Source organism: Camarhynchus parvulus, chromosome 3 (genome assembly GCF_901933205.1).
Source record: "Camarhynchus parvulus chromosome 3, STF_HiC, whole genome shotgun sequence".
NCBI classification, from domain to species: Eukaryota; Metazoa; Chordata; class Aves; order Passeriformes; family Thraupidae; genus Camarhynchus; species Camarhynchus parvulus.
In genome coordinates, this window is record NC_044573.1 from 83640770 (window position 1) to 83652607 (window position 11838).

At 41.7% G+C, this 11838-nt stretch overlaps 1 protein-coding gene across 1 annotated transcript; it reads left to right on the forward strand.

The window, feature by feature from the left end:
* The first annotated feature begins 683 nt into the window (after window positions 1–683).
* On the forward strand, window positions 684–7570 carry CLN8 (CLN8 transmembrane ER and ERGIC protein). Its single transcript, XM_030946404.1, has 3 exons — window positions 684–823; window positions 2149–2787; window positions 3191–7570. Exons 2-3 carry the CDS (start codon window positions 2200–2202, stop codon window positions 3503–3505), a joined length of 903 nt encoding a protein of 300 aa, XP_030802264.1. The 5' UTR covers window positions 684–823; window positions 2149–2199; the 3' UTR covers window positions 3506–7570.
* Window positions 7571–11838: the final 4268 nt, after the last annotated feature.

Genomic DNA, 11838 nt, shown 5'->3' on the forward strand with positions numbered 1-11838 from the left:
CCCCATGTGGAAACCAAGAACCTGTCAGACTGCCAGTGCAGATTTTCCAGCTCTAGTCTCTCATCACAGATAGACCCAGGTTAGGATTTCAGCTGTTCTAGGCCAATCTTCCAAGTGACAGAAATTGTGGTTTGATTTTGTCTCTTTCGGTCGCCTTTTTGAGGAATCACCTGATTTGTTGTAGGACTGAGCGTTTCCCTGGCAAAATCCAGGGTGCCTGCCAGTCACTGCTGTTGAAGACAAAGCACGCCAGGGCGCGGGGCTGTCACACGGCCGAGGAAGCCTCCCGCGGCAGTTTCAGTGACCGCGGGAAATTCACCCTGAGTCACTGCGATGACAACATCAGCCGTCACAAATATGAAGAGAATCATGTAGCAGAACACCATTGACATCCATTTCATAACTTGCTGCCTTTAATGAAACTGGATAATTATAGCTAAGTGTACTGGCTATGCCACCGCTGATATTTGTGTTTTACATCGATCTCGCTGAGCAGGCCTCGCCCTCTCCGTGGAGGCGATTGTTCAGCGCTGCCCTCAAGCACAGAAAGGCGCTTCCAAAGCAACGCTCCCCCTGCCCGAGTGGTACAGCCGCGCCTCCCTCCCCCATCCCGCGGCGCCCGGTGGTTGCTGCTGACGGCGGCGCCTGCGCAGAGAGCGCCCGGGGGCTGCGGGCGGTGCTGGGGGACCGGCGGGTTGAGCCGGGTCGGGGCCTCCCCGGGCGGGTCGGACCGGGCCGGGCCGGGCCGGGCGCTCCTGGGGGAACGGGCAGGGCAGTCCCGGAGCCGGGAAGGGCCGTCCCGTCACTGCGGGCAGCGCTGTGGGTGAGGAGCTGGGTTTGTGCGTCGGGGCCGGTCCCCAGGTGTGCGTGAGGGGCTCGGCGGCCCCGGGGACTCGGGAGGGTTACGAGGGGCGTCGGTGCCGTGTCTGTGCGGGGGCGGAGGAGCTGTCACGGCCCGGCTAGAGCCAGGGCTTGCGGTAGTGGGTCGCGCTGTTCAAGGCCTGGTCGTGCCGTGGGGTTGGTGTGTTTTGCCCTGGTTTTCCCGGAGAAGATCGGGGCGGGGGGAGGGTGGCTGCTGGGACTTGGAGTCGGTCTCTCCAGCTGTGATACCGTGGGGTGGGCGAAGGGCTTTCGGGGCTCCCGGCCATCCCCCTCCTTGTAGCGGGGCACCTGCGAGCAAAGGGCAGGGCGAGTAGGTAGGTGCAGCCCGGGGGACGGTGGTGGTGGCATTTGCTGTCTGCTGAAGCACGGCGGGAGCTTCTCGCTCTGTCCTTGGTGGTCTTGGTGGCCTTTTCGCTTGCGTTCACCAGAGTCTGAAACGCACAGTGGTGCTCAGCACTCACAGGCTGCGGCGGGTGTGGTGGTCGTGCTCATATCACCTATATGGTTCATAAAACGCGCTGGAGTTTAAATATTTCAGTATTATCTGGCTTTTCCCTCTCCACAAGCCTTTGTTTTTGAACTACGTTGTGTTCAGGAAGTTTCAGACAACTTGAGGCACTTAATGCTGGGCTGTTCAGCTAATTACACTGATGTTGCTAATAATATGTAATAGTGTTGCTTGTCTGCATTCCGTACTCTTTTTCCATTTTTGAATATGGTTTTTTGGGGTTTTTTTTGAAAGAGGCTTAATGTTCAGAAACTGATTGCAGAGTCTTGTTTTGAGCTATGATCATTACAGCCCCTTTTTGGCCTAAGTGGTCCCCCTTACTGCATTAGTTTTCTGTAATTTTATGTCCTGGATCTGTATTTGAGATTCTGAATTGCACCCAAAGCTGTAGCAAATGCTGTAAAATCAGTGTGGGAAAAGCAGGGGAGTAGGACAATAACTGTGCAATGCTGTTGAAATAAAAGTTTCATAAGTAACAAAACAGGGTTGGCTTCTTGTATTTTCTTTTCCTCTTTTTTGCCTTCCTACTTGACCATCTTCTGCTTTTGCTTCAGTGCAAACTAGTAGGGACTTCACGGGCCAGTTGTGAATCTTGTTGCTTATGTTTTTTTTATCTGTCTACCTGTCTTTGGGATGACTGTGCCTAATAGCAGCAGGACCAAAGTCATAACTGTAGTGGATGTGAGCCCTCTATGGTTTTGAGTCTATATATATGAGCGTACTTAAAAATTCACTAAATTTTTTTGTCCTTGTTCCAGATGGAAGAGCTCATGCTTACTGGTTTGCATAATAGCAGAGGCTAAATAGGCATGAAGGAGACTATAGTGGGGATGAGAAGTGTCCAAAGAGAAGAAATGAACCCTACAAATGATGATCCAGTGTTTGGGACTGTTTTTGACTGGGACTATCTCTTATGGGAAATTCGTTTGACATTTTTAGCTGCTGGTTTTTTAATCTACTTGGGAGTATTTCTTCTGTCTCACTGGTTGTCTTCTTGGAGAAGTACCACTTACCGTGCCTTGTCTGCAAAGGAGAAGGTGTTTTGGAATATGGCAGTCACACGTGGTGTCTTTGGACTTCAGAGTTGTGTTGCTGGGTTATGGGCTTTGCTCATAGATCCTGTTTTTCATGCTGACAAAGTCTATTCACAGCAAAAGTGGAGTTGGTTTAACTGTTTAATAGCAGCCGGATTTTTCTTGCTTGAAAATGTAGCAGTTCATGTGTCCAACATTATTTTTAGAACATTTGATGTTTTCTTAGTAGTTCATCATTTGCTTGCTTTTGGTGGCTTGGCTGGTTTAGTAATTAATGTGAAATCTGGACATTATCTGCCTTTGATGGGAATGTTGCTGGAGATGAGTACTCCCTCAACATGCATTTCCTGGATGCTTCTGAAGGTAAGAATGTGATAATTTTCAGATTATGTTTGTAACAGTTTTCACGCGTTTCGCTTGTTCGTAGATAATCTGTGTGGTTTGTTGGGATAGTTTTTCATCAAAACTGCATTTATCCAACTGATACCTGTGTTATTGTCATACCTGCTTTTGTCATCATGGCACTTGTGCAGGCCTCCACGTCGGTTTGTGTGCTGCTGTGTGCACAGTGGGGTGGTATAGATCCATACCAAGTTTAAGATTCCATTATATATATGTGGAGTAACATTGCACTATGAGGAAAAAATGCCTGAGAGTGTTTGTATATAAAATTGCTGGGTATTTGTATTAGTTCTGTAGATTCCTCAGTTCCTTATCTTGAAGTAACAGTTTCACTTCTGCATACTTTGTGTTCTTATTTTTCTAGGCTGGCCGTGCTAACACCTTTTTCTGGAAGGCAAACCAGTGGGTGATGATCCATCTGTTTCACTGCCGCATGATTCTTACCTACCACATGTGGTGGGTGTGTATTTTCAATTGGAATTCTATTGTAGAAAACCTGGGACTTCTTCACTTTATTGTTTTATTCTCGGGATTATTTGCTGTTACGCTAATACTTAACCCATACTGGACATACAAAAAAACTCAGCAACTCCTCAGCCCAACTGACTGGAACTTTGAAAATAAAGCAGTGGAAAATGGAAAATTAAATGGCGAAACACATGAAAAGAAGAGGATATAGCACTCAAACAACAGTTTCCCAGCAGGGTAACAGAAGAATACAATGCAAAGCCATTCTTTGCACGTGAACTAGAAGATTTTGCAAGAAGCTTATTGATGCAGTGACTCCTTGCTGGTAGCACTCTGAGTGCATCACAAGTATTGAAAAGCATTATTTGTGTTTATTATGTGTATACATATAAGAACTTCAACCCTCATTATGAATTACACCAACAATTTGTCAGGTTGGACAGTATTTCATAATTTAGCAGTGATGTGCTCCCTAGTGGCATGGTTTTTTTCCTGATGCTTCAGAGTGGCTTTACAGTACATCATCTATTAAGCTCAGCTTGAATCAAGTTTAGCTAGAATCCTATTTTACATATGGTAGAGATACTGAAAATTATGTTAAATTGTGTATTAAGATCAATTATGATCCAAGTTATAGGTATGCATGGGTACCTAATTCCTGTGTGCCAGTGAATCATTCCAAGTGGCAGAACTGGTCAGTGGTAGAATGCAGTCATGGCCCAGGTTTGGGGTTTTTTTTGGTTGGTTCATGGGTTTGGGATTTTTTGGGTATTGTTTTTTGTTCTTTTTTTCTTCGAAGCACACTTAAGGAACAAACAAAATAATTGAGTGTTTGTTGTCAAAGTTGTTGTTTTCAGGTTGCCCTCAGTATGGGAGGAGTTTATATCCACCAAAACCATGCATGTGGAGATTCATGCATTTGCCATATGTGGGGTTTGGTAGATAATTATAGTGGCCCCTTCTGGACTTTAAATCAATGCAATACAAGTGCTAACACCAGAAGGTGACTCTGTGTCATTCTTGAAAAAAATGCTGCTTGATTAATAAATTATTTTTTTGTATGTCCCGTGTGAGGGGTCATGCAATTATTTCCACTAGTGCTTCTGTTATGGTTCTTCTCATTTTTGGGAATGCACTTCGTTTTAGATGGTTTCAGAATCTGAGGTGATTCCTTGATGGAGGAAAGCCTGTATTACCTCCTGTAGGAGTTTGGTTGTTTTAATATTTTTATTTAACTTTAAAGAACATACCAAGCAACACTAACAATCCTTTGCACTTTATCTGGCACATCACAAAAACCTTTCCTTTACCTGAGAAACTGGGTTGCTCTTTAGATAGGGACTAATGGTGATTGATGTTCTCCCACTTAAGATACTGGTTTTATGGTTCCTGGGTGAAATGTTGGGAAGCAGATGGAGGGATAAAGATCACGATAGAAGAGAGTGACACCTAGTGGTAGGATAATGACAGGGGTATTCGTTTTGGTGCACGGAACAAATGAGATTAAAAAAAGTGGTTAATTGGAACTCTGTGTAACATGACTGCTACACAGATTTATTTCTCAAAGCATTAAGACTGGGCAAGCCCAAGCTGTGAAGAATTTTACATCAAGCAATTTTACATCATCTCTACAATTAGAGATTTTGTGAACTGATCTGTGGTGGAGCATATTGTTTTAAATGTGTGAGGGGAGCACTCTTTGGTGTAAACAGCCCCATTTTGGTGGGAATGTCTTTGATTTGTTCTGAGTGAAGGGAGTGGTTGGGTTGCTGTGTTCCCTAATTCACTCTGTATGAGCAGAGAGTTGAATTGCTGTTCTGTGATGGGGAGGAATCTTCTTACTTTAGGTCACAAATACATAGGCAGATCTTGTTGATAATGATGAAGTGGTGAATATCTGAAATTGCCCATTCAAAACCAGGCTGAGAGGGTCACAGTAATTTTACACAACAGCCCTGTCTGATACTGTGCTGATATTTAATAGATAAAATCTAAATTTCGAGTGATCTTCTTATTTTTAAGCTGGGCAGAATGAAGTTGCAGTGTTACCTGCCTGGGCACCATCCTATGGTAAAAAGGGTTCTCAAAAGTTTGAAATGGTGTACCTGTCTCAAGCAGTTGTATGTGGGAGAGTAATGTTAACAGTACTTTGGAAGAAACCAGAGGGAATAATTCCTTGGCTATGGAAAAATTATCTGAATGCATATCTTGCAGAATCCAAACCTCACTTGCAGATCCAGGGAGAAAGGCAGAGAATAAGTCATCAGGTATCAGAATGATGATGTACTCTATGAAGCTTAAAACTTGAAGGTTTGGATTCAATAAAACAAGGTAATAATTTTTAAAATCCCAGCCACAGAATTCTGAAGAATCCTAATAGAAAATGGAAATATCAGAAGTTTGGGATGGGTGTGTAATTCTCATAGTGGCTGGCTAAAGAATGTGAAGTTCCTATGTGCTAAAATAAAAGAATACTGAGGGTGGGGGTTAGTGGTGAATTGAGACTGAAAAAAGGCAGGTGGAAATTTATGTCATAGCACCTGATGTCTAAAGTTTAATATTTTATATTATTAATGTGTATAACTTTATTAATTGAATTTTAAATCTTTCATTAAAATTATGTTTTTAACATCATAATGCAGTTTTTTTAGTTTGCATCCTAGTTTTTTCACAAAAAGACTGTAAGGGTTTGCATGTCTTAACTATATAATGAATGATACTTTAGAGACCCTGTGTACCTAAACACTGGTAGACCTGCTAGAACAAGAAAGCTATGCAATAAAGCAAATACCAGCACTTATTTTATTTCTGTTGGTTTAAGAGTACTTTACAGTCCAGCTAGAAATACAACACAACAAGAATACAGACAACCTTTCTTCTTCATCCTTTTCATGGCCTTTTCATGTGTTGGAGTTGCCAGTTTTGTTACACAGAGCCTCTTTTTTTATACTTGAGTATAAAAGGAGCTTTTATAAGGGCATGTAGTGAGTGATAGGACAATGGTAATGACTTTAAACTAAAAGAGGGGAGGGTTAGATTATATTAGGAAGAAATTGTTCCCCATGAGAGTGGTGAGGCACTGGAACAGGTTGCCCAGAGAAATTGTGGATGTCCCATCTCTGGAAGTGTTCAGGGCGAGGTTGAATGGGGCTTTTGAACAACCTGGTGTAGTGGAAGATGTCCCTGCCTACAGCAGGAGGGTTGGAACTAGATTATCCGTAAGGTCTCTTCCAATCCCAGACTTCTGGGATTCTTCAGTTTCTAGTGACTGCTCCCTTTAGGAGGATTTTCTGGTTTATTATTGTGGAAGTCACATTGCTCTGAAACAAGTCAGAGAAAGTTCTTGAACTGAGGGTTTTGGTACTTATAACTAAGTGATCCTTTTCAGCCTAAAGGTAGAGTAGCCATATGTGGTTGTAAATTTTGTTGAAGTGAAATTAATCCCAGTCCTGTTGGGCCTTCTTACACAGCCTTATCCACAAACCACAATTTAAAAAAATTCAGTCAGCTTCCATAGTGGTTGGATTGGGTCACTGAGTTTGCTGCTCTGGACTTGGAAAAATTGCATAACATGATTTTGGGTGAATTATTTGTTTGCCAAGGTGACTGCTAGGGACTTGGCTCTGCTTTCTTGTTGAACAAGCTTATTTTGAGGAGTGGTGTTCGTGTCACCTTTGTGAAGCTTTTTTTTTTTTTAAACCCAAACAACAAAAACCCAAATCAGCAAACTGTGGTGGAGATAATGGTGTTCAGTTGATTTGGTTTGGTATTTTTGTTTTTTTTAAAGAAAGGTGTCTGATCTGAGACTTCCTTGTCCAGTCATCTGGTTCTTACAGTCTTCATACAACATTCCTAAATCACAGTTTGTGTTTTCCTCCATTTCTAGCCTATGTTTTTTTCCAAAACTTGTCATTGTTTTCCCCCCTGAACCCACCATTTTTTAATTTTTATTCTTACTTGCAGTACTGGTCATGATCTTGGAGTCACATTACCACTGTGATATTTTTGTCTAGTAGTTTTCAATACATGCTGTCAGGCCCATCTTCCACTAAATATCCATGTCCAAATCTTTCAGTGTTTTTGTGTTTTCCTGATAACATGGATTAAATATGGATGTGATATGCAGTTATAAGAAACCTTCTTTAACCTCAGGGAGACTCCCCCTTAAAGTGAATTTAAAAGTATTAAGCAAACTTAAGTCTGCTCTGGTACAATATAATGTTTGTTGAAAAGCATCTTTACACTGTACATAAATAAAAGTATTTTATTGTATAGCTGTCTATTGTGATTTTCATTTCCTGATTAAAATAATGCCTGTTATTTTTTACTTGCTATTTGTAGCTTAAACAGTTTTTGCAGTGCATGCACTAAAATGATTTATTTTGAAATGCTACACGTGACAAAGGTAATGTCATATTTATGGAAATAGCTATAAAAATCTTGTAAACCAATGTCCCTTCACCAGTGTTTCATATGTTATTCCCATAAGCATGTCTGGAACACTAGAAGCGGTGCTATGTGTGTGTATTAAAAACAGTTAAAAAAACATCCCTTGGGGATGACCCTTCTGGTGTTGGTTATTTGAAGTGTGTGGTCCAGTTTTGCATTAGGTTCTGACCATGAAGACACTTCATTTGGTATCACATGATACTTCATAGTTTAGTATAAGCTACCTTAAATAAACAACAAAAACACAAACATAAAGGCCAAAAACTTGTCCCATTGCAAAATAGTAAAGTACAGTTCTGAGCATTTCTTTCAGAATGTTTTTCGGGAAATGATTCCTGATGCTTTTTAGATTAGTGAGTCCAAGCAACCCAGCATCATTACTGGTATTTTTATAAGGATGCACAGTGCAAGCAACTGGTTGGCTGCCTCTGCAGTAAAGAACCCGAGATTAATTGAAGCAGAAGCAAGACATTCATGTGTACAGCTCCACTAACTGTGAGATGTGTGTGGGTACAGACTGGGATGAGAAGAACAATGTATAATAGTGTTTGTATGAGTAAAGTCCTCCCTTTTTTTTTTTCCTTTTTTCTTTTTTTTTCTTTTGGTAAATGATCTGTAAGATTAATTTAAATGTTATTGTTTTGCTACTCAGGTGTTTCAGTTAATAGGTAAATACATTCTACTTGAATAGTGTTAAACATATTCTCAGAAAAATATTGGAACAGACTTGGGCCAACAATGTTACACAGCAATTACAGTCTTTTGGTCTTGTGTCGTTGCACTGTTACTTAAATTGGAACAAAAAATGCAAGCAGTGATCATTAATGAAGTAAACTATGCCTGTTGATGTAGTTGTCAGCCCCCAGATGTGTTTCCAGCGCTGGAGGAGACATTTCATGCACTGGATCTGATTGACTAATTAGCATGTTCTGCTAGTGGTGCCACAGAGCAGGAACAAGTATTTTGCAGCACATTGTGCCTTCTGCTTTTCCCTAAGCTGCACACTGGTGAGTGGGGTGGAAAGATGATGATAGAGCAAAGGCCATAGGAGACCTAGTTCAAGATGGCAGACAAGCTAAGCTTGGAAGGACTGGGGCCTGCTCACCTGTCCACAAATAAGAAAGCAAAGAAATTGGCTGTGCTGTTGCTTGCTGCTATTGTGTGTTTGTATTCTGAGAGCAACCTAGGGTCTGAGTCCTTAGGAATATGACCTGAGTAGAGACAGTGGAAATTTAATACTAACTTTTTCAGATACATTACATCTGCTTTGAAATTTTTATTTCCTTGTTGATTGTAGCTGCCTCTTCTCCTTTGCTTGGCTCACATTAGTGTGCTGTATAAGCTGACAGTGTTTTCACCACTCTGACCTCAGACCCTGTAAAGAATGGTGAGGTTTTAGTACTGGTAATTGATTCTGGCAGCTCCAGGTATTTGCTTGTATTTATTTTTTCCTATATAGATCTGCAGCTTCCTTCTCTTGCCTTGCTGCTTCTAATGCTAAAAGCAGTTTACCAGTGAACACTGCATTTTTTTACCAAAGTTGTGCTCTTTTAAGTTTAGGCATGGAGCTTGCAACAAGAAGGGGACAAAATATACCTGAGAAAGGACTAATTTTGTAGAAGGTAGAGAGCTGAATTTGCTATGTTTTTGAACCTTGCAGTTCTGCTGTCAGGATCTTTAAGAGTAAATCAAGGTATCAAATCTATGATACCTTGAAAAACAAAGTCATGCAGACAAACTACAGAAATATATAGAGTACTTTTGCATGGAGGTTTGCATAGAGTAGGCATATAGCATCCAACAAGAGCTTGTTTATCTTGTTTTGTGGGTCACATTTACATGAAGACGTATCCTGGAAAGCAGCAGTAGCCTTCCTAAGGACTCATTAAGAATTAAATCAGAAAAAAGCTATGAGACTTCAGGTGAGGGAGATGGAACTGGTTGGTACATTGTATACTGCTGACCACGTTGTGGTTACATATTGAATATATAGTTTTTCTGATGCTATAACTCTTTTTTCTCTCAGCGTTGTGTTGAGTATTACTGTGACACTGGTTGAGGCCAAGTTTAAAAACTTTTTAGGACATCAAAATTGCTAAGCAATATGTTGCCCTAGGCTGAAAGAGCCTAAAGTCTGTTCTAATTTAAAGTAATTTATTCTTGTGTCATCATTGCCTTTTTATCTTACATAATTATTTTTTACCCCTGGAGACTCTTTTGCATATTCATGCATACAAATAGATCTGCTCTTTTGTTTTCCCAGCCATCCTAATACCCTTTGCTTGTCACTTTTCCCACTTGAATTCCTTTTTACTATGTGTTGGCAGCTTAGAGTTGTACATAGTATTTGAAATAAAATCTTCTCAGAATCTTGTATTACACTAGTACCTCCTTTCCTTCCCTGGGAACAGTTCTGCTTCGGCCAAAAGCTGCATTTGTCTTTCAGGGTTGCATGGCCTCAGCGCTTTGTGGTGCTCCTGAGAGGAAATTCACTTAAGTTTTTCCCTTTATCAGCTTCAGGATGAAGAAGAGGCATCAGAGAACAGTGAAATAACTGAAAGTAGGAATGTTGTGTTATAGAAACAACTTGTGTATATGACTGACTGGGGTGCGGGTGCCCATCCCCGGCAGCATCAGTGGGGTCTCTGTGAGGGAAGCCGGGGCTGACACAGCCGGTTCCAGCCAAACACAGCTGGTTCCAGCCGGAAACAGTTGGTTACAGCCGGACACAGTCAGTTCCAGCTGGACACAGCCAGTTCCAGCCGGATCCAACTGCCCACCGCAAGGCGCGGCTGAGCTGTGGCGGGCACCACAGGGAAACACAGGTGAAGAAGGGCAAAAAATGCTGCACAGAGTGAGGAGAACAAAGTGAAAGAAATATCTCTGCAAGCATCAAGTTCAGTGAAGAAGGAGTGGGAGAAGATGCTCCTGGGCACCAGAGCAGATTCACCTGCAGCCCATGGAGGAGGCCCTGAAGGATCAGGTTTATCCTGAAGGACTGCAGCCTGTGGGAAGCACCCACACTAAAGCAGAGGAGAAATGAGAGGAGGAAGAAGCACTGAGAGGAGCTGTTATTGACTGACCACAACCCTGGTTCCCATCCCACTGTGCCCATCAGGATGGAGGAGGCCAAGGAGATGGGAATGCAGTGATGTTGAGCCTGGTGCGAGGGAAGAACAGAGAGGGGAGGGTCTTTTTAATTTTGTCTCTGTTACCATCTCATTTTTAATTTTAATTGACAAAAAATAAAATTTTCCCAAGCTGAGTCTGGCCCATGACAGTAGTTGCTAAGGGATCTTCTTGTCTTCATTTTGACCTACAAGATTTCCATATTATTTTCTCCCCCAGTCCTGCTGACAAGGGGGAATGAGAGAGCAACTGGGTGAGGGTCTGGCTGCTGGCCAAGGTCAACCCATCACAAGAAGTTATGGCATCAGCTGTACTATCACTTATGTACACCCATGACGACAAGGAAATGATGTAACACAAGGGCTTTGCTCCTGAGATATATTCAAATATAGGAAAACTTATACCTAGTCTGTCTGAATTGGCAGTCTGAGAATTTGACTTGCAAATACTCCTTGTGAAAGAAGGAAAGTGAAATGAAATGCATTAATGAAAGACATTCTAGTGCTGGTAAAAGATCACAATATTATAAAATTGAATTGCCAGGTTAACCTGTGCTAGTGTGTTCAGAACTGAGGAACTGTCTCCCAGTAGTGGTGCTGGTGCTTCAGGAAGATGTGGAAGATGAGTCAGCAGTAGGCATCAAAGCAGAATATGAATAAGCAATGTTTTTATAAACCCAAATGTTATTTTTGATGTAATAGTCTGAATTTAGGAAAACTGTGGTTTGCTTTTATTCTTTAAAATATATATTATATTGTATGTATTATATATATAAATAAAAAAATATACTGTCACTCAGTCTGGTTTGGTAAGAAAAGTAGAGGGGACCTGTAACTTAGCAAAGCTCCAGCATTTGTTCTGCAGATGCTCAGGTTGAGCAAACTCATTGGATGTCCTGGCTTTGAGTGGTTTCTGAGGGATTGCAGTAAGCAGATGACACACTGCCTTCATGGGGGACACAGTTAG